Below are 23,673 nucleotides of genomic sequence, written 5' to 3'. Positions count from 1 at the left end.
ATATCACATTAGATTTTCAAGGAAAGATTTCATTTTTTTTTAGTTAAGTTCTATGGTATAAGTTTCAAACTTTTTAACAACTTTACACGGGCGAGTAATGCAGGTTTCAGCAATAGTTTCATTCTTGTTAGGCCCTGACCGAGCAAATAAGATAGCAATATTTGCTGGAGATGTAGTTCCCCGCAAAAAGCCTGATCCGGTGTGTTGTTTCTTCTCCTATATACTATAGAAGTTCCATCATCTCTTTATTGGACATCTTGTTCTGAAAATCCTTGGTTTTCTGATTAAACTTTAACTTGATAGAGATATATTTATTTGGTTGACGATTTTAGATCTGAATATCATCCTATCCTTTTGTAGTTTCACTGTGTTTGCATGTCAACTTTGCTCTATACGGAAATTGAAAAGTATGGCAATATTCTAATGTGCCTTTAGTCATTTGTTTCCTGCAAGCAATTGAAACATTGTTTTCCTATCATTTGTTTCCCTTTAAAGAAAATAAATGAAAGAATAGTTAAGCCTTGTGGGAAAAATAACCTCCAACCAAAAAGAGAGAATGATGGAAGTATGGTTCGTAGGATAAAGGAGTAGTTGAGATAGACAGGCTTTTGTCATGTTGTATGATAGGTGTGTGAACTTTAGGAATTGGAATAAGAAATTGACTATGCTTATGGTGAAAGGGTTGGATAGTGAAGAAGAAATATGTAATAAAATTAATTTTGCATAGATGAGGATGTTTAGATGCAGGCAGAAGAAATAACATACAAATGCTGCCAAATATGTAAATAAAATTAATTTTGCAAAGATGAGGATGTCTAGATGTATATGCAAAAGAAATTAAATAGAGATGTTAGTGAGCAAATAAGTGTAACTTTACAGATCCACAAATGGTAGAATAAGAAAAAATAAGATAAACATAATAAATGTTCAAATATGGTCTGTAGATTCTATAATAATTTAGAGTTGAGATGTACAAAGTAAAGCAAGACAAAAGATAACTCTACTTGAGTAGATGCCCAAATGAATGGAATATTTCTAATGATATGAGCCTATATAGGGCTAATGATGGAATAAAATCCGTATGGCCCACTCCAAATAGGTGGGATACATGTGTTTCTTGTTTTTTCTTATTTTCCTCGTGAAGGTGATGACGATGAAATTAGAAAATTCCAATGTAATAGTAGCTCATATGTTACTTTCAAGTAATGGGGCCATACAGTGGTGGCTGTTGAAACTAGAAAAAGTTTAAGGATACTCTAAATATCTGTGTATTAATGTATTCACCCAGATTATATGATAATTTGACTACATGATATTCATTTTCTTGAACATTGGATGAGAACCGTCTCTCTTTCCATATTTCAACCTAAGGTGCTCGATCACTACAGGCAACTAAAAAACTTAATTTTATTTAGAATATGTATTAATACCATCCTATTATACACATGTTTGTTTGTTTGTTTTAATTCTGTTTGGTTGTAAAATTTATTCACCAGCTAACTAATATATTTAGTTTAGAAGGCATGACTATGTTCCTTGTATTGTTTTATTTCTCTGTTCTTATTTATAGTCGTTTTTTATTTATTTTTGATAGGCCATCTACTTGTTAGCAGCAGAAACTCTTGGTGTGGATCCAGCTAGGTATTACTTACATGAAATTTCCAGTCTATGCACTGAATGCCGCTTCATTTTCATTTTCCCTAAACCTTCACATTAATGGAAAATAGTATCTGTTATACATTTGAAATTATGAATCAAAGTCTTAATTATTTATTTTATTTTATTCCTCATGGGACTCTTTTAGAAAAGTAGTAGGTTTCAATGGAGCAGGTGATGTGTATTTAAAAAGAAAAATCACACAATTATAGGTCTTCAATCGACATTTGAAACTATATGACTAAGAACACCCATAGTCCACTAGTTCAATGGAGCATGTGAAGTAATGCATACACCAATATGCAACAGACCAAGGGAAAAAGGGCAACACTCCACGATCTTGAAGAATACTGGGTAACATAGCTCGGGCCCTTCTACTAGATGGGAAAAACTGAGATCAATGTTTTTTACATGATTGAGAAGGAAAAAACATATCCCAGAACAAAGGATAAGTCAGATGGTGAATCAAGCCACACCACACTGAATAAGATCCTCCACCTGGACTGAAATTGGAGGGATTAGATTAGTGCAGCAGAACCTACTGTAGCTAGCACACAACACTTCACAATTTTATTTTATTTTATTTTCTGAAAACTACAAACTCAAAAATAGAAAGAATTTCAGCTGCCAAACAAGGCTTAAGTTTGCTTGTTCTTGTGCTAATTTGAGGATCTCTAACTAGCTCAAACTTAGATTATGCAGCAGTTTCTTAGTGCCATAAGAGCTTAATTATACTGGCATTGTCATATCGCCCATGGTTCTGTTCCATTCTATATTGATGCGCATTTCAGCGCAGTCATGTTTTCCTTTCGTTGTTGTTCATCTCAGTTTCATGGACTACCAGATTAATCATTGCATTGGTCATACATCATGCTTAATCTCCTGTACTTTTCAGTTGTGTCGTGGTAGAAGACAGTGCTATTGGCTTATCAGCCGCCAAAGCTGCTGGTATGAAGTGCATAATAACAAAGAGCGGGTAAGCATGTTTATCTTTGCATGCTTTCTTTACTTATCTATAATGAACATTTGTTTGAATTAATAAAATGGATACCATCCTAATAAATAGCGAACATGGTTCATACCCAAAAACATGCACAGTTATCTTGAAAGATTGTGCTATTCTGTTCTTCCGTCACCATGAGTAGAAAGAAAATCTCCACTGCTAGCTTTTTGTTAGCTCCAAACCACTTACTTCAGCCTAAGGGTTCACTAAAAAAGTAGGACCATTCCTATGTTGAATGATATACAAACCGACTTGTTCCATAACTTTAGCTAAAACTAGATGTTAGCAACCAAATGTGAAGGTTATTTATTTTTGTTTTCAGAATTGTATAGTATAGATCCTTATGGTTTCTTTTGGCAAACTGTGTATTTCAACGTTTCATTTGAAATTGGTTTAAGCAACAATTTTAAGGTTGGATTTAATTGTCAAAAACGTAATGTTTGAAAAAATGACAAAAATGTATGTTGTGTTTATGCTATCATTCAAATGGTATGGTATGGTTGCGCGCAGGTATACTGCAGAAGAAGACTTCATCGCAGCAGATGCAGTCTTCGACTGCATTGGAGATCCTCCTGAAGCGCGGTTTGACTTGTCTTTTTGTGCTAATCTTCTTCAAAAGCAATATGTGAGCTAAGTACATAAATTCTCGCTTCTGGTTCTTTCACAAGTTCCAGGTTCACAAACAATAGTCCTTCGTATTCATAATCATAATCCTAGTTTTATTGTTCAATATCTTAATGATAATGAGATGGACTCTGGCATAGCCATTAGCCATACAATGTGCAAAGTCAGAATACTTACATTGGTACACATATAAACATCACTTAGTTTCATGTCTTGAACATTTGTCGGTGTCAGTATGATAGTCTATAAGTTTGTATACATTCAGCAAAATTTGATGAAAATAATTTTAGCTGATATAAAATCAATTTAACTCTCAGAAATAAATGAAATTATATTTTAGATAGATGACAATTAGTGTCAATATATCACTTTGCTATTGCATCCCCACCGAAACCAATATTACTGATACAATCCCCAAATAGATGTATTCAAATAACCACTTAAAATATTATCCTTTAAAATAGCTCATTAAGACTCATTATTTTCTTCTATTTTCTATGAGCAACTTGGTATCAGAGCAAGAAAAAGATAAGACACGGGTTTCTATCAACTACTAATCCTAAATGTATATTTATATGTTTCACTAAGTAAAATGCATAGGTGTTTCGGTCAAATACCGTGGATGATCAAGTCATCGGTCAACGAATGAGTTGATGTGCACGCTTCCCGAAAGTGGTCATCGGAAAGGATGAAAGGACTTGAAAAAACACTCGATAGAGAGTTAGAATGACATTGGATGTGGATCCCAATAAGTCATTCCGACGCTCAAGTTAGGATTTTGTAAGAGGAAGAAGATTAAAGATTTAGAGAAATTAGGATTATGTGTGTGCATATCTGTGTCCATGGGTATGTGCAATCTTTTATAGAGTTGTCAATGTATCTAATCTTCGAAACATCAGCATTCGTTTTGGATATGCTTCGAAATATGTGCTTTCATTTATGGTAACTCTGATATACGCGCTCCAATTGTCCATGTCTTTCAGGATATTTTCTTTGATTCTCAAGGGAAACAATCTTAGGATTTCTTGATCTTACGAACGAACTAGTTTTATGGGTCCCACCTAGAAGTGGACGATGAAAGATCTGAGATCGGATGAAGTCGGCACACGAGATCGGGATGAGGCCGAGCAGAGATCGAAGTCGAGATCATAAACGGAGATGAGGTTGGTGTATGAGATCTAGTAGACGTCGAAATCGGGATCTGAAATCAAGTAGAGGTCGAGGTCAGGATCCGGGGTTGACATGAGGTCGGCATATGAGATCCAGTAGACGTCGAGGTCGGGATTTGAGACAAAGTAGAGGTCGAGATTGGGATCCAAGACTGAGATGAGATCGACGTATGAGATCTAGTAGACGTCGAGGTCAGGATCCGAGGTTGAGGTTGCCAACTGGCTACCCTTCGAGTTTTGTCTATTCCTTCTTGATCTTGCCTAATAGTTGCATGTCATTCCACATCTAGGGCCACATGGCAACTTTGGACTTCCGCCGTATCAATAGGCAAAGGACAATGAGATATATAACAAACTAGATAAGTTGGTTTGCAATGGTGTTAGAGGGCTACGTGGATGCAAGTTAGATATATAAATTTAGAAGATCATTTTCTTACTAGTGGGAAGATTTTCATCCTTAGTAGGGGAGCAATATTTTAGGGTTTCAAAAAAGTAGACATGAAATTGTATCTCAGATTTTACCAGAGTCAAAATTTATAACATTCTCATTTACCAACTAGGTTAAATTTTGCCTAATCCTATGCCTACAACATTTGTGATAGTCAACCTATATTGGCTAAGGCATGTACTAATATACTAAACTAAGGTACAATTGTGTCAGAAAATCTAATTAAAATGGGAAAAAAAATCTTGCTATTTTTATTAGATTAGTCCAAAATTTGAGACTTGTAAAGAATGATGTTTAAAGAACTTACGTGTGGGAATGGATTTTGAAATCCATATTTATCAAACAATAAAATCTCAACTCCATTCATAGTTTCGAGCTCAATTTTTTTTATAATCAGATATTTAATTTTTGTGAGTTGACTGATTTCAGGATGTACAGCTTGATTTCATATTCCATCCATCAAGTAAATTCAAAAAGCATGATAGTTTATGACATGACGATCCAACATTATCAGTAATTTAATCATCTGTATAAAAATTAAATTCTGCATAAAAATCTGCTAATTATTTGAGAATGCCACCACATGAGCCCTAATTATTTGAGAATGTATCTTGCTCTTCACCACCACACCGAGCCTTGGGATTATAGTTTCGATTTCAATGAATGATGGTACATTCAATTCAACGAGTAAAAGAATATTTATGATGGCAATATAAAGGTGCTTGAGCAAATGGAATTATGTGCCAATAATTATGAATATAATGTGGTCACACTTACTAACGATTCAATTCTAAACATTTGTGGGGGTTTCAAATGGACACATTATTGTGCTAGCATTGGGTGCATTTTGTAGTATCATTTTTAACGATTTTTTTTCTTGATCTCAAAGGGACGAATAAAGCATAGATCACAGCGGCAAAACTCTACGCGGATAACAAACAAGCTCATCAAATGTTTAGAAATATATTTTCCAAAAGTATTTTTCAGTGGAACATTGTTGATTTTTTTTTTTTTGTAGGCATTAGGATTTTCAACTTTAATTTCATATATAAAATTTGCAGAAATTTAAGATATTTAAATAAAAATTCTATCGGAACACATTTATTTTAGCAAATCAAATTAACAAGCATATTTTATTTTACTAGTAAAAAGCCACTTCATGACTCATCTGCCACTTAAAGATGGTCGATGCGATATGCCATACAAGACACAAGTTTGTGACCTCGTACAATCTAAATCGTCTTAGTATAAGCAATCTAATAATCTAAGAGAACCCTAAATCGAACACGACTCAACCCGACCAGAGGGCAACGAAGAAGCTTGAGTGAGCTATTCATTATCACTTAGAATTCAAATAGCTGAATTCACGAGCAACAAAAAAGATTTGTTGAAGCAATAATCTTTTGTAGCAAACAAAGCTAAGCAATAATCTTTTGCAGCAAATAAAATTTCAAGTGGATAACAAAAATTTAATTAAATTGAATAAATTGAAATTTCAATGGATAGTAAAAATTTAATTAAACTGAATTGATAAAAATTTTAAATTCAATTCGATTATTTTAAATTTTCAATTTAAAAAAAAGTAATTAATTAATTTAATTTAATTTTTAAAATTTTTTATTAAATTGAATAAATCAAATTAATTAAAATAAAATTTATAAAATCTTAATTAATCAATAAATCTTTCATAATATTTAAAAATTTTAAATATTTTAATTAATTTAATTTTATCAATTTAATTTATTTAATTTTTATTTAAAAATTCAATCAATTTAATTAATTAAAAAATAATTTTAATTAATTTAATTTAATTTTAATTGAATACGCAATCAATTGTAATTTTAAGAATGGCCAATCTATCATTTCTTAATCCTTAATAACACATGAATTTGTATTAACGCGTTCTTTTACTCCTATCTACACTCACTCCTCCACGTCAGTGACATAAAGAAAAGACTATTAACACTCTATCATTTCTTATAAAAATTCATCAAATTCCAACAGCACACTACTGATAGAGACAAAATTAAGCCAAAATAATTTTTTTTTTAAAAAACCTACTAAGCACTTTGAGATCATTAAATGCTAACGTCAGCTGACGACCAAATTTGTTCAGACACGATTTAACTTGAAAGTCTTAGAAAGCCACAGATTCAAACTTCCTTAATAATAGTAAAGACCTAAACACTGACTCAGTCGAGCATAAAATATAACATTACCTACGGAAGAAGAAGAAGCACAACCCACAAAACTGTTTCAGATTCAAACCCTGAAGGTATAACATTAGAGGGAAGCAATTGCATTTCTGGATGCCACATCTCCCACCTAGCAGTCTGTAAAATTCAACTCGAAATAAATACCTTCACCAACCACCTTAGGTAGGCGCCGAATTAATAGTCAGATGGAGTGATCACATCATCAATCTTCAAAATCATTTTCACAACCTGAGTTGCAAGCAAAATTTGCTGCTGCTTCCCGATCAGCGTCTCGAATACGTTCTGCTCCTTCATGTCGTTCGTCCCAACATCATTGCAATCGACACCAAAATGTGGATTGGTCTCCTGCATCAACCACAGGAATGTCACAAATCTTAGTCTCGATTAAATTTACACGCCCACAAGAAACAACTACACGCCCACAAGAAACAACTAAGTTTAATATTACTAAAATGGGCTTTTGGTTATTACTTCATAGCTCAAAGTTAAATTCACAACTGAAGATACTTCATAGATGACCTATGAACATAAACAAGATTTACTCTACCGCAACCATTTTACTTAACAAGGAGTTAGAACAAGTAAACCGTTTCATATTCCTGCAAAATACATCCATTTAGCCAGCATTCAGTAGTTTAGAACCAGTGGTGAAGATTTACCTTAATTTGCTGAGATTTAACTGCTGTAAGCGTATCAATAGGTGGGAGACCACTATTCTCAGCGAGAGCCATTGGTATAGCATCTAAAGCTTCGGCAAAGGACCTGATAGCGTACTGAAGGAAGAAACAAAAGGAGTGATTTAAAAATCAGTGTTTAAATAATTAACATGGTATCTAAGAGGTTCTGACTTTTGCACCTGTTCAACCCCAGGAAATTTATCTGCAGCATTTTCCACCGCAATTGAACAAGATATTTCAGCAGAACCACCACCATAAACAATAGAATTGTTGCGGATCAGATTTCTTGCCACGCACAGTGCATCATGAAGACTACGCTTTGTTTCCTCTATCATCATTTTGTTACCTGTAATATTGTGAATAAGGAAATCATATTAAATAGACCCCATATTGCATATTGTCAACCAAATGGTATAACCTATAAAAGGTTTCTCTGTCAAATCAGAAGCATAAATATACAGATTCACATAAGAAACAGATTCAATCAAAGTTGTGAAAGTTGGAAGAAACACAAGTCGTAGTCATAAAGAAGTGATGTTAAATGTAGGTTCAATCACAGTTCATAATTCAATTTAACTCTACTGACTAATTTTCACAAAGTTACCCGCTCTGTATCTCTCCCCTCTTAATTTTTGCAAAGTTACAATATTTCTCTGTTCTCTCGCAGATTACGGTTGCTCATAGGTATTAACAGCATACTCAGTAGTCTTTTGCTAGTGTGCCATAGCCATCATAAGCATGCTTTCACATCTTAAAAGGACTCCTTTCCAACCATATAATTCAGTTGGTCTGTGAAAATAAATATTTAGGTATAAATCCCAACTACAATTAGCATCCTAAGCTTAATAGACACCCACCCCAGTCATCCAATGCCAAGCCTTTAAACCTTTTATATTTTTCACAACTCTTCACATTTGGAGATTCTCATTCATCAGATAAGCATTGCTAAGGGCTTGTTCAGTTGGAAGGATAGATGAATGGGCAGATGAATTAGTGAATAAATGGAGATGGATGGATGTAGGAATGATTGAATGGGCAGATGAAAATTGTGTAATTTATCCTTTCGTTTATTTATGTCAATTGATGGATGAATCTATGATCCATCCATTTTCATGTCCAGTTGGAATGAAAAGTCAAAGGATGTATAACAAAATTTGAAAATAATAATAACAATATCCTCCTTGCGATAGCTCCTTTCCTCTCCCATCTTCAACTCCAACTAGCCAACCTTCAAACCTTCCCAATTTTGTTCCAACTCAAAAATTGAAATCTAAAATTAGACATGGAAGCAAACAATTTAAACAAGACAAACCAGCCATCCCAATGAATTAGCGACGAGCCATCTGAAACAAAATAAATAAATAATATGTTTCTGATACCTACCAACTGAATACATATTATGTGTCACAGACCTACAGAAATATGCTCATTTCTGGCTGATGAGAGGGGGACCTGAAAGGAATATTATTACATTTGACCAGCCCACTTTCAGTTCACAAGTTTCTATTGGTCGACAACAGTTTAATAATAATGAGAGGAAGGGAGGGAAGGGCTACATTTCCTGTATTTTGATTCCTAGACAGAAGACAGAAGGTGGTTCACTCAATCTTCTAAGCACCCATGGTATCAAAGCAACTGGGCTCATTAGGTTGAAGGAAAAATGCATAATGTCTTTAATAGAGACATCACTTTATGTTCTTGGTCTAAATGTACATTTTGATGACCACATGAATTTTTATGAGAGAAGGTAAACTGGCAGCTCTAAGCATTTTGTTTAACTTCTATTGTATTTGTACAACATAATAGTATTCTTTGCTCCATCCAATAGTATTGACTATACTAGGAATTTTCCTATAGTGGAATAATATGTCCTTGAAGTCCTAACCATGGGAGATGGGAAATAGGGAAGGCTTAGCACAGAGGTATACCTTTCTAAGGTGAGCAGTTACTCTATATGTTTGGAAGCATCTGTCACAGCAAGTGATTGAGCAGCTATGCCTATGCTCGGACCCAAATTTGCATCTACCTGATGCTGGATGTGGATGAAAGAGCCGTAGGAAGAAAAAAAAAATCTACATTCTTTTGGGAAGGCTTAGCACAGAGGAATACCTTTCTGAGCTAAGCAGTCACTCTATAATCTATATGTTTGGAAGTATCTGTCACAGCAAATGATTGAGCACCTATGCCTATACTTGGCCCCAAATGTGCATCTACCTGATGCTGGATATGGATGAGAGAGCCGGTGGAAGAAAAAAAATATACATTCTTTTTAGGAAGGCTTAGCACAGAGGTATACCTTTCTGAGCTGAGCAGTCATTCTATATGTTTGAAAGCATCTGTCACAGCAAGTGATTGAGCACCTATACCTATACTTGGACTCAAATTTGCATCTACCTGATGCTGGGCGTGGATGAGAGAGCTGGCAGAAGAAAAAAATCTACATTCTTTTGGACAAGTGTCATTCTAAGATGAAAGGTTATTTAGAGTTCATTATTTTTTCATGAGTTGGGAGAGCGCATTCAAGGATATCAAATGGTAGAGAAAAAATAGAGCAGACAAAAAAATGAGAGATAAATTGGAATTTTTTTTCCTTCCAATCATCCTTTATGCTTAATCCACTATTCCAACCAAATAGTTGAAAGAATGGATAAATGGAATGGATAAATGGATCCATCTGTCCAATCAGTCATCCACCCTTCGATTTATCATCCCCAGGGCAACACAGCTAAAGGAAGGCAATCAATGTACTTGGTCACATATTTATAAAATCCACCCTAACACAGATTAATACCAAATTAATCAAAATTTATTGTATACAATAGTAAACACCAGGCAAGATTAACAAAAAGGTCAACATAATCAAGATTCATGATGCTGTTAGCAGACTGGACTAATGCATGTAAGAATGGCATATTCCGATTCTGCTGAAGCACCATGAAGTTAAGCTAAGACTACAGGCAATTATCTAAAATGAACAAATTAATTATCCAATAGGCAACGACTAAAAATAGAACAGTACAAGCTCAACAGATGAACGTCCAAGTCATGTATATCAATAGATGAAGTGCTGCTGGATGGTAAAAAACCTAATAAAGGTTTTCATGTCCTTTCTGGAGCATGGACAATTTGAGATCCTTTATCAATTATCATTAAATTATTTGAAAATACTTATTAGCAGTTGCAGGAAGATTCACACTTATCTATCAAAATTTATTCCCAAAGAAGCAATTGACAATCAGATAAGCCAAGCCCCCGATTCAAGATACTTGATCATGACTAGAATCAAATAATGGGCAAAGAGAAACAGACTTAAGGTGACAAAGAAGCAATTTTCTTCTTAATGAGAGGAGCTTCAGTAATATCAGATCATGGAGTAAATAACAATAGTATAAAGAACAATGTTCTTGAGAACTATCCATCTGAAAAAGAATGCAAACTAAGAAATTTCAAAAGCCATTTTTCAGAACCAAGCAACACTATAAATTTAGTCATCGTAGAAACTCAGTTATTAATTAACAAATTCTCACAAAACTAACATTATGTGAACCGAAAACATTTTTGCATTTACATTTACAGATATAAACTATAAAGGATCAATATACCTCCACGAATGAAAATGGTTACAGCTCTGGAGTTAGCACAATGCTCGATATATAACATCCGATCTTTGGTAGTTCCAAATGATTTCTCTCTAACTAATCCAGCCTAACCAAATAAAGGATTGGATTAATCACCTTCAGCAAAAGTGATGCATGGAAAAAGGATAGCAATATCAAAATATCACATTTAATTTAAGAAAATATTTACAACAAGAATCCAAAAAATAACAACTAAACTTTGTTTGGTTGTGAAAATTTTCAGTTTTTATAAAATAAATTGAAGTCATTCAAAGACCCCCAAAAAATGAATATTTATCACATCATTCACCTTTAATAAATTCAAATGTGTCAAAAAGTCAAACAACACCCAGTTTTCACTTTTCCATTCTAAAATTTTATTTAATCCTAAAACTCTCTTCCTCTTCTGCAACAACCTTTTTCCAAACTTTTCTCTATTCCTGGGAGTGGAGAGAGAGAGAGCACATGCATAAAATAGAAAAGAATTTTCTTCTTAATTTTAGAAATATAAGATTGGAAATAAAATGATCCAATTGATCTTTCTACTTTCCCTTTCCAATAAAACAGCATTTAGTGGATCGTATCCCACTTCTCTAAAGGAAGCATCGTAAGAACTTACTTGGCATGAAACTCCTCAATAAAAAACCAAATTCAAATTATTGCAACAAATTTATGAGAACCCAAATTTTATTAACTGAAATATAACTTGACATGAGGGATTAGTGAGGGGTTAATGGGTTAAATTTCTTCGAATAAGCTACCAATATAATGTTTAAATAAGTTGGCAAGTCAAATAAGATTAGAATCATTCTAATGTAAATGTTGTTGAAAGAGTCATTATGACATTTCTTAGACTAAGGCATAGAGACACCATCTATAGTTTTAGAGTATACAGGTGCATCAATATATTTTTATAATAATCATTAGTTACCTCAATCTTTCTCCTAGTATCAATATATATCTTTCTTATACCCACAATAGAGGTCCCAATTTAGTAGATAGAAGTAACAGAACTAAGTCAATATATTTTTAGACTCAAAATGGCAATACATGAATGCCAACTCATATGCCTTAATAAAATAGTTATAAGCAATTTATCAAGCAGTAAAAGTGAAACTTGCGGTCATAATTTGTTCTTTTGAACATTCAATTTAGTTCGTTCTTTTAGGACCTTAGGGTGACATGATAATTTTAGATCTAGATCATGATTAATCATATATGGAATATTCCTTATCGGTGATAAGTTGTTCAGGAATTACTTAGGAGATTCAATTAAAGGATCACCCTATGATTCTTTAAGAACCTGAATCAAAGGATCATCTATCTTAGGAGATGGTTGACTAAATGTGATATGATTGGTATCGTGTTGGCTGATTTCTAAAGGGTTAGTTTATCAAGATACTCTTTTAAGATTTAAGTACTAAGGCTTGCTTTAAGGTTCTTGGGCCTCACGGAAAGCATCCTCAACCGAGAGACGTATCAATTTTTATAGAATTATTGTGCATGAATATTTCTTGATGATAGCAAGCCATCAACGAGCTCTTCTCCAATATACATATATAATTCAGGTATATGAGTCTTGGGCTCAACTAATCTTAAAGGCGGACGGCCTTCCCCCTGGTTCGCCCACCAAATAAATCCAAAAGTAGCTCCTCGCCCAACAGCTAACATCCCAGATTTTTCATGAGATGAATCACCAAGATAGGAACTAACTCTTGCTATGCTAAGATTGGATTCTCCAAGTCTCCAATGCTTTCGCAAAGCTAAGGATGAGGTAGCTCGCCAAGTAATTTTCTAGGATTATACTCTTGGGATAATTCTGAAAGGATGGTTGCCTCTCGAAAAGTGGAGTTTCTAACCTTGTTACTTGGGAATCTAGTACTGGCATTCCTCATAAACTTTTCATTTCATTTAAATGAGGGCTCTCCTTTGTAATTTTTAGCTTAAGTTTAGCTTTGTGATTATAAAGTAAGATTCTTTTTCCATTATATTTTAAAGTATATATGTTTTCTCTTCCATCGCATATGATAGAGATCATACAAGCATGGTCTACTAAGGATGACATGGTCGATCTTCATGAGAGCATTATGCTATATCTCATTGGTATAAAAGCCCATCAAGAAAGGAATTAGAAATCATGCTAAGGTGGAAAGGAAGTGTTTAGTATCATTATACAACATTTAAGATTTAGATGAGGTTTTGGCATGAGTTAAACTTCCACTGTCTATAATGATTTTGCACATTTTGAGTTTGCATAGCACTTAAGTATATAAGATGCTAGTGCACTTCTGTGTGTCATCTAATGTGGTTGAAGTTGAATATCTTACTAAATTAAGTCTTATAACCTCCTTTTCATCTTTATTTTTCTTTAATGGTTCAGCTAAATAATGAACATCTTGATATTCATCCTTTTTTTATTAGATTTTATAGGTTGTCCAAGTTGGTTCGATTTTAGAACCTTTACAAGTAATAGTTATATCTCATAATAGTGGTAGTGCTTTTTCTCATTGTGTAGATTTAATAAAAAGAATATAAGCTAGGGGTTTACCACAAAAATATGCTGATTTTTTATTTCAACTGCTAGATGTGCTAAACCATAAATGATTTATGATGATTAAATTAAGAAAAACAAAGAAAATATCTTACAATCTATATGATGGTATTTTTTATTAAGAATGTATGTCGATATGAATGGATTTTGTAAGAAAAACAGATTAAATACAAAAGAAAAATCAAAACAAAAGATACAATTTTATTGAATTGACAAGAATCTATCTTCTATTGAAATTGTCACTCGGTTCAAGTCTAGATGAGAGAAGGAATTGAGTTGCTTTTGGATTTTTTTTTCTCTCTTGCAATTGTAAAACTGTCATTGTAACAAATCAAACCTCTCTTTTAATCCCAAAGCTTGCATTGAATTCCAATACTAGTGGGGGCCCTTGATGCTTTTATTTCTTTGAGAGAGCCTGCTTTTCATGTTTTGGCCCAATTTTTTATTAAATTATTACTGCTACTTTTTAAAATTAAACAGCCTAGTAGTGTAGATCTACAGTGCCAAATCTGGTCTTGCAAACAAAGAGAGGAAATGTTGATGTCATGGATCATGATTGTCTCGAGCATGCAGGTATTGTGGGAGGCACGAAGTGCATCTTGATTCAAGTTTGATGGGAAAGGCGGAGACAATTAGAAGAAGGAAATCCAGAGTAGGATGAGGCATTGGGAAAGGAGGTAGAGTTTATGAGGTTGGTCGGGCATGAGTGTCATGCTTAGGTGATAGCCAAGGGAAGCATCACATGAAAGAGTGTGGATGTATGTAAGCAGAAATTGTAGAGGAGGCTTCCAATGGTAGATCTAATGATGATGTCAATAGATTTAAGTCCCTGGCCAATGAGGAGTTGTAATCTAATGGAGAAAATGACCAATTGTTAGAAGACAAGGAGAAGAAGTCTCCTGGCTCAACTGCTGCAACAAGGTGATTCTGCTGAGTTAGATGTATCAGAGGAAATGGCTTCAGTAAGGTATCATAACGAGCAGGAAGATTGTGCACAAGAAGGGTTAGTGGATGATTAGTTGCAATAAGGTGCTTCCAACACTAGTGGAGCACAGAGGGTGCACCTGTGTGAGACAGCAAGAGGTTAGTCTTCCTCTTCTATGCAGGTGTTAATGGCAGAGGCGACTAAAACTAATAGCCTGAAGTGAATTGGAGGAACTAGCTTCAGTAAGGTGTGTAGACCCCACCACGGTTTGAAACTGACGATCCAACGGTTCGGAACACCACGACCCTTAACCGTCCAAGACAATTACAGTTCACGGTTCAATACGGTTCGTGATGGTTCAAATTATTTTTTAAAAAAATATTTAAAATTTATAAAATAACAAAATCCAACAGTCGGAACCGACCCATTGATCCGATTATGGGTCCTAGCCACGGTTCGGTTCACGATTGACAACAGTTCAAAATTATTATTATTTTAAAAAATATATTATAAATTTATTAAAAAAATAAAATCCAACAGTCGTAACTGACCCATTGACCCGATTATGAAACCTAGTCGAGTCCAGTTCAAACCCGGCCCGAGGTCGAGTCTAAATATATATATCACATAAATTATATCTTTTAATTAATTTTATATGTTCAATGATAATCTTTACGATATATAATTTTATTGTTAAATAAATTATATTCCTTAATAAATTTATTATTGGATATATCATACATGTCAAATAGTTTTTATAAATTCAATATTAAATGAATAAAATAAGACTTAATAAGTTAAAGGTAGAATAGTCTCACATCAAAGAATTCGCAAATAGATTGTAAAATTAATTAATAGAAAGGTAGAATGGTCTCACATCAAAAAATTCAAGACAAATAAGTTGAAATTTTAACTTTAATAGAAAAGTAGAATAGTCTCACATCAAATAATTCAAGACAAATAGATTGAAAATTCAACTTTAATAGAAAGGTAGAATAGGCTAGTTAATTAATATTGAACTAGACCATTAATATTACTAAAATATTATAAATATTATTAAATAAAAAATTATAATTAAAAATCTATTAAAAAAATTGTGCATAGGTGGAAGTTGTAGGACGATGCCAAGCGTGTGAAGCATGGTGGTAGAAGATAGTTTGTGTAGGAGAAGGATTTATAGCACATGGGAGAAGCTTGTTTAACTTAAAAGAGGCAACGAAGCAAGTGATACATTGGATAGGCTTATGAATGGAGAACTAGTGCACATTGACCAAACACTGAATCTGGAATTGACTCCGGCACCAAATTGACACGGCGTGAAATAACAAACAAAAGAACAATCAAGAAGAATTTTATCAAAATAAAAAAAACTTATTATTCTAAAAATAACCTATCCTAATGATTTGGTAATTAACTTATTTTAATAAACAAAAATTCTTCACTTTTATTTTGACTACTTCAGAATAAAAATCATAGAACTTATAAAATTTAAATTTTCAAATCTAAAATTTCAACTTAAACTTTTTGTTTTTAACTATATCTTAACCATAATTCTAAACCGCAACAATTTTGTATGAATGTCAAATAGATATACCGTTGAAACACCAACAAAAACACAATGGGAAAATTAATTTAAAATAAATCATAGGTATAAAATAAATAATCACCATTGTAAATATAAAAATCTTTATTAATAACAAATAAGTGGTTTATGAAAGCTAGGGCAGCTTATTAACTACTATAGGTTTCGCTGCTGATTTCAGTTTCAGTCACATCCAGTAGAAAAACATTTTCCAAGCATGGTTTGATAAACTTTAATCAAAACAAGTTTCTGCAGTGAAAAAACACAAACTCTAAAATGAAGGTCCAAACTCCATAGTCTTGAACTTGATGGGCTAACCGCTCATATGCAAATCTCTAACTATTAGGAAATACATCAATTATATATTTTATATTTCTAATGCTCCCACTTCATATGTTGAAGATACTTGACTCAAATAGCACTGATCCAACATATTAACTAGTTATATATTATTAATGTTATGGGAAGGAATTGAAGGCAAGACCAACATATAGTATTATCTCTTGCTCTAATATCATATTAGAACTTATTGCCAAACTGCTTATTCCATAGATTGAACAATTTCAGAAAAGGATTAATTTATATATTTTTATTCATAAAAAATTTATACTAACAATTAATGTGCAGCCAATAAATTGTTCAATGCATAGAAATCAATCAAACAAGGGAACATGGAGCTTCTGTTGGAAATTTATTTTTAAGATTGAAGAAAAGAGTTATAGAACTTTGAGATTATAAATCTTAAGTTAGAAATTGTTTAGTTGATTCTTACCTTTCCTAGTTTTTCAGGCGTCAACTCTTGGAACCTTGGAACTATTCTCCCACCTGTTTGAATAGCAGCATCACAATCAACATAGGTTTTCTTTTTTTTTCTCTTGATATGTTACAAGAGGACAATATAACAAATGCAAACCTGTAGCTATTGCAATCAACTCCAATTCAACGCCACCAACCCATCTAACAGCAGGTAAATTCCGATGCATTAATAGATGGTTTGCTTCATCATCAAAACCCCATTGACAGATTACTAAAGTTGCACCAACATCCTACAGAAGTCAAAAAAACATTATTTTGGAACAACTGATTCAAAATCCAAATACATTGGTTTAATATAGTTAAAATATGACTAATTTTAATCGCTCATATTATATGACTGCAGAGGGATTACAAAACTCAAAGGCAATGAAAATGAAAAGGAAAAGGAAATCGTCACAAGGAAAAAATAATAGAAATTCTTGACAAGTCAGCATTAGCAACAATCCAATTAACTATCAACAAACAAATTTTCAACAATCAGAGTGCAAAAGCTTAGAGAAGTTTCTTTGATGAGAAGGAAACTAATTAACATGCAGCATTTCTACCTTGCATTTTTGAACCATATCATCGAAGTATTTCTGCTCCTGCTCGCGTAATGTCTGGAATTTTTCCACAGTGTCAATGTCAATCTTATGCTTTGTCTTTGGCTTGGGCGGCTCAAATGGACATGTCAGAATAGCAATTTTTGCATCCTCAATTCTTTTTGGCATTTGAGGATGGCTCATATCTTTATCAACCACAATACCATAAATAAGCTCTGTGTCTTCCAATTTTCCACCAACTTTCCCTTCAACCTTGATTAATTCCAAATTAACATCTTTCCTCTCTAGATCCGCAACAGCAAGAACAGCCTTAACAGCAATCTCAGCTAATGCACGCTTGCAGCGGTTGACACTAAATCATGAACATGTTAGGTTAGGTATTAGACAAGCAGATGACAGAACAATAAAGTAGGTTAAAAAAAGACAGCAACACTTAGATGATAATTAGTGTTCTATGCTTAGAAACCTAAGAATTGCAGCAGATAGGTCATTGGTACTATCTTCAAAATCCATCCATATGAGAGCTGATTTGAAATAGGATATTAGTGAATTCATAATTGAATCAACAGAATAAAATAAGATATTCAATAAAAGAGGTAATTCAGTGTCGATCATTTAGGATCCTATGCATCCTATAGAAAATAAAAATATATATATATTGAACATCATGTTATATTCCATATAGGAAATTCCCTTCATGTTTATATAACCTGGTCTTTTTTTCTGCTCAAATATTTTAAATCACCTGATTTCAAAAAACATGGACTCTCTTTGATAAGCCTACTATTAGTGAGATCCCATCTATCATCATGTACATATCTCATCCTCTCTATCAATGATATTTTTTCTTGCAACTTGGTAATGATTATTAGCATTAGTATAAAACACGTCAGGCCTTTGGTCACCATACTCAAACTTCAACCAACAACAGTGAGTTTAAGCACATAGCTAGCGAGTAATGAGTTTAAGTACATAACTAGCATGATCTTGCATAGACATAGCATGGTAATAGTTATGATTGAAAGCATTGGTATCAGAAATTCTAAAAAACTAGGTATTGACTGTATCAGATCAGTACATTCGGAATTGGTAAAAATAAATTTAAAAATAACAACAATTTTGACCAATTTTCTTTCTTATGAACTCATTTTTAATTAATTTTAGTTAATAATATTGGATTTAAAATTGGATTTATATTAATCTACTGTAGTTAGATTAATTAAATTAAAATTGGACTCGATTTAATCAAACAAATCTATGATTTAAAATATCATTAATTATACTAATGTAATCAATTTAAAATCTGATTTAACGTAATTCTAATTTAAAATCTAATTTAATCTATAGTTTAATAAATTTAAATTAAAATTCGTTTTATTGAATAAATTTTAAATCTGATAAAAATCAATTTAAATTAATATAATTTAGATTAAATCAATTTTAAGTCTGGGTTAACACTATTTTACTTAATTTTATTAATTTTTGTTAATTATAGTAGATTGAACATCCAATTTAGATATCTTTAATTATAATTAGATTTTTAAAGTTAAAATAATTGCATTAATTAAATTAATTTAAAGCCTGATTTAATTTAATTTTAATTTTAAATCTGATTTAATCAATTTAAATTAAATTGCAATACTTTATTTAGTCTTCTCCTCAGTCATGGTCGCACACCTTCCCCCTCCATGGTCACCTCGAAGCCAATCCTTCTCATAGACATCAAACTTTTTAAGTTTCTTCCTCTCAAAATTAAGTGTTATTTGATCTAGATCTATTTCTACATTTTCTACCACCAAAAAGTTTATTTAAACACTCATCCCCAACTATTAATATGCAAGATTAACTGAATTGAGCAATTTCACTGAATTAAACCGACATCTCCTAACTTTAGAAATTAACTTTCAACTGATTTCAACCAATTTAACAAGAAATTTGATCAATTTACAAGTTGATCACTTAACATTTCACATTTGATATGGTGTCTAAGAAATCACTCAGAACTAACAGCAATCCCAATACAACGCAGTCAATCAGTATTGGAATCAGCCAAGTTGGCCAACCATGGTATTAACCTACACCAATAATTATGCATGCAAAGACCATAGGACCCACTACTTAACTGAAAATTGCAAAGTTGAGATTCAATAAAAAAAGGTTAGATTACTGGGACTTAGATAAAAAAAAAACTTGACCACATAATTTTGATGCACTGAGATAAAGAGCATCAAAAAGCAAAATGATAAAAGATCAACTAGGTTTCTATAGCAAGATTTCATTAAAGTAATTCCACCATTCTCTGACATCACTAAGTTAAATACTTCATCAGAACATTTTGATTCTTTATGAATTCAAAGATTTAAAAAAACAAGTTAAAGTAGTAAAAAGGGTAGCACTGTCAAAGGAGGAGGGGGCAGTAGCATATAAACAGAATGTAGCTGAACAAGTGCACCTAATGTAGTGAGTAGAAAAGATAAATAAACCTACATTTTTGAAGATAATGTTGTCATGCAAGTCTGCACCAATGGCTCAATATTGGTGGCACAAAATTCAAATTTCTGTGAGATGCGCTCGAGTTGCTCCACAGCTAGCCTAGAGGCCATTTCATAACCCTCGGCGACTCTAATAGGATGAATACCACGTTCCAGTAGTTTCTCTGCCTGCTCAAGTAGTGAACCTGCCAAAACAACAACTCCAGTGGTACCATCACCAATTTCATAGTCTTGACTACGGGACAATTCCACCATCAGCTTTGCAATCTGATTATCCACATCCATCTGCTCCAAGATTGTTGCTCCGTCATTTGCTGCAATAGTCAGAATGCACCAATCAGGAGGTGCAAAGTTTAAAAAGGGGCGGGTGGTGGTGGGGGGGGGGGGGGGGGGGGGGGGGGGGGGGGGGGGGGGAACCAATGACTTATAATCTGATCTCTGTCTGATAATGTGTATCCAAGAATAAACCAAACAAATGTAACTTCTTCTTATCCTAAAATAGCTAATATTCAAACTTATTTTTTATCAATGAAAGTCATTTGAGATATTTTCATAAATATTGAATTTTTCTCCAGTTATTCATCTATGCTTACTATCTAAATAATTAGTCCATAAGTTATCTTAAACATACATGAAGCAGACTGTATGAATGCCAATATTGTCAAATGTCAAGTAATCATGTAATAACCTGCCAACCAGCATGGACAGGCCACAACAAGTCATGTATCTCAACCACTTCAGGTTGGCTACATGGATCCTATCACAACATAGAGTTAGATGTAAGCTATCTTGCAAATACTGCCCAAGACATTATCACTTATCACTTCTAATTATAATAAGTAGAGTTCTCCTTCAACTCCAATCCCTCAGCCCTTTAATGATAATCAATTCAACTTTTCTATTTTATCTATGGAATTATAGTAGTCATCTTTTTATATGCTCTTAACATTTTAACCTAACAGTAGGGAATATCAAATATAATTCAAGAGATCTGTATCGGTGCAAGGTATGGTCTACGATATAATTGACATGGCGACCAGTAAAGACAATAGAAAATGCACTTCCTGTTCAGCAACTGGCCAAGCAAACACAGTGATTTTGTTTTTTCCACATAATATGAGATAAATTCTTAGAAAAGACAAAAGAAAATTCACTTCCTGTAAGGTGATTTGCCGAGAGAACATAGTGATTTTGTTTTTTCCACATAATATGAGACAAGTTCTTAGGATTTTTACTATCTCTTACTAAGGGTTACTGAACAATCAGGTTAAAGTAATGAGTCAAGACTTGGAAAGGATAGATTTATAGTAAAAGAGAAACACTGAAAAACACAAATATAACACCATTTTGTATCAAGCACCATGCTAGCTCTATAGTTCATAACAAAAACAAGACATGCTTCAACAGCCTTCCCTAACTATCATAAAATTATTGACTAAATAAAGATGAATGGAGAAGCTATTTCTAAATAAGCTAAACAAAGTCAATACCAAGTTACTTGATATAGAGAAACACTTACCAAAGGTTCACACTTCAGGAGTCATCTAACTCTTTTGTATTTCTAATTTCATGGCCAAATAAAAATCAGATCTGCCTACATTTCCTCAAAGATAGTAATCAAAATTATAAATCTACCAGACCTAATCAAAAATATTATATTCCTCAACTTGGCATTATGCCATTTCACGTCCAGATTTTAAAAACCTTAATTTGATACATAAGCCCAAAAGCCTGAAGTTCCATGTCCATGTCTGGAAACCCAGAACAGCTATGAAAATCATATAAAGTAGAGCCTTTCTTGGTCTCCCTTTCCCAACTATTTGAGGTTGACTACATGGAGCTTATTGCAACATTGATTCAATATAGACTATATTGCAATTGTTACCCAAGAAGTTTAAATCACTTCTAACTAAAAATGTTTTTCTTGTTCTCTTGTTCCTTCAGCCTTCAATATGAATTGACTAAACTTATCTATCTTTGGTCATCTTGGAGATTCATAACATCTTAACCTACTAGTGTGGAAATATAAAACATAATTCAGGGGTTTTACATTGTGTAAAGATGTATTTTCTACAATATGGTAGGCATGGTGACCAGTAAAGACAAAAGAAACTGCATTTTTCCTGTCAGGTAACTTGCTAATGCTGTTTAACGGATATGTAGATTTTCAAGCAAGCATAATTATTTCTATTCCCATATAACATGAGATGGACACATAAGACTTTTTGCTGCCTCCTTAAGGGTTATTGGGCAAACATATTAAAGTGCAATGTGTCAATGCTTAGTAAGGATAGTATCATGGTAAAATGGTCATACAGAAAGATACAAATATAACAATATTGTGTATCAAACATCATGTGTCCCTAGAGATTATAATAACAATGTCATTTGCCCTATGGCCTTCCCTACATGTTACAACTTTCAATGATAAAATTCTCAACTAAACAAATACGATTACAGAAGGCATTTTCAATTTGTCAAAACAAGGCAAATAATGTCAATACCGATTCAACCTCACAAGCTACTTGATATACAGAAGTGCACATCAAAGGCTCACGCTTAAAGAGAGAACGCATTCTGGCACTTTTACATTTACAATTTCATGCCCTCATTAAAACCGAATCTACCTATACTTCTTTAAACATGACGATCAAAATCACATCTCAGGCCCAAGAAAGAGAGAAAAAACAGCATTCCTATGTGTGTGTGTGTGATTATTTACCTTGTGAGTCCCAGGAAAAGCAATAAAAGAAGAAGATCTAAGCAGAGAGAAAAGGTATCCAAAGAGAGGGAACAGCATACTGACTTATAATGACGTCGCCATCGGGGCTCTGAAGCATCTTGTCCATACCCTTGGGGCCGAGCGAGGTGCGGAGGATCCGCGCGACGGCCTGCCCGGCGGAGATGTTTGCCTTCTGCGCATCGAGACCCCGCAGGCGCGACTTCTGCTCCTGCTCCTTGATTATGATGAAGGGGCGACCGTACTCGTCGAACGCCAACGCCATGCTCCCTTCGCCTCCCTCCCTTGTGCTTCTTCGGTCCGCCTAGAAATGGTGGCGGAAGTGGAAGAAAAACCTAGAAGCTTCAGCGCTGGTCGCTGTGGGCTTTGTTATATAGGCCCGCGGGGAAGAACCATAAGTGTGTTAGGTTAAAGTAGGGTCGAGCTGACCCAGACCGACAGCATCCGGATCCGTTAGAATTTAATTTTTTTTTGTTTTAATATATATATATATATATATAAAGGATTCTAATACCTGTGTGTTTGTGCGCGGTGCGCGACAAAAAATTCTCAACAATCGAAAGTGTTTTGGGCACTCAGAAAGTATTCCCGATATGGAAGAGGAACAGTTTTATC

At 33.6% G+C, this 23,673-nt stretch overlaps 2 protein-coding genes across 2 annotated transcripts; one reads left to right on the top strand and one right to left on the bottom strand.

Annotated features, from left to right (window-relative positions):
• The first annotated feature begins 97 nt into the window (after positions 1–97).
• Positions 98–3,389, top strand: LOC141812294 (CBBY-like protein). The gene is made up of 4 exons (XM_074700339.1): positions 98–199; positions 1,595–1,641; positions 2,552–2,632; positions 3,170–3,389. Exons 1-4 carry the CDS (start codon positions 98–100, stop codon positions 3,291–3,293), a joined length of 354 nt encoding a protein of 117 aa, XP_074556440.1. The 3' UTR covers positions 3,294–3,389.
• Positions 3,390–6,975: 3,586 nt separating this feature from the next.
• Positions 6,976–23,381, bottom strand: LOC141812251 (T-complex protein 1 subunit epsilon). The gene is made up of 9 exons (XM_074700307.1): positions 23,125–23,381; positions 20,314–20,632; positions 17,830–18,178; positions 17,382–17,514; positions 17,241–17,293; positions 11,396–11,498; positions 7,973–8,139; positions 7,776–7,889; positions 6,976–7,461 (listed from the first exon to the last, which is right to left on the bottom strand). Exons 1-9 carry the CDS (start codon positions 23,321–23,323, stop codon positions 7,291–7,293), a joined length of 1,608 nt encoding a protein of 535 aa, XP_074556408.1. The 5' UTR covers positions 23,324–23,381; the 3' UTR covers positions 6,976–7,290.
• Between the last annotated feature and the right edge of the window lie 292 nt (positions 23,382–23,673).

The sequence above is a fragment of the Curcuma longa genome, chromosome 18, assembly GCF_044706935.1.
Source record: "Curcuma longa cultivar G26 ecotype Majalengka, Jawa Barat chromosome 18, ITB_CL_G26_1.1, whole genome shotgun sequence".
Lineage (NCBI taxonomy): Eukaryota > Viridiplantae > Streptophyta > Magnoliopsida > Zingiberales > Zingiberaceae > Curcuma > Curcuma longa.
This window is presented reverse-complemented; position numbering and strand designations above follow the sequence as displayed.

Bases quoted from the DNA above. Each gene is read 5' to 3' on its own strand.
- LOC141812294 (XM_074700339.1), top strand. From the start codon at position 98: ATGCAGGTTTCAGCAATAGTTTCATTCTTGTTAGGCCCTGACCGAGCA. The intron at 200-1,594 runs GTGTGTTGTTTC...TATTTTTGATAG, and splicing joins CCCGCAAAAAGCCTGATCCG to GCCATCTACTTGTTAGCAGC. The intron at 2,633-3,169 runs GTAAGCATGTTT...GGTTGCGCGCAG, and splicing joins TGCATAATAACAAAGAGCGG to GTATACTGCAGAAGAAGACT.
- LOC141812251 (XM_074700307.1), bottom strand. From the start codon at position 23,323: ATGGCGTTGGCGTTCGACGAGTACGGTCGCCCCTTCATCATAATCAAG. The intron at 17,515-17,829 runs GTAGAAATGCTG...TGACTTCTGTAG, and splicing joins ATATGGTTCAAAAATGCAAG to GATGTTGGTGCAACTTTAGT. The intron at 11,499-17,240 runs GTAAGAATCAAC...TTATTTGGTTAG, and splicing joins CGCCTGAAAAACTAGGAAAG to GCTGGATTAGTTAGAGAGAA.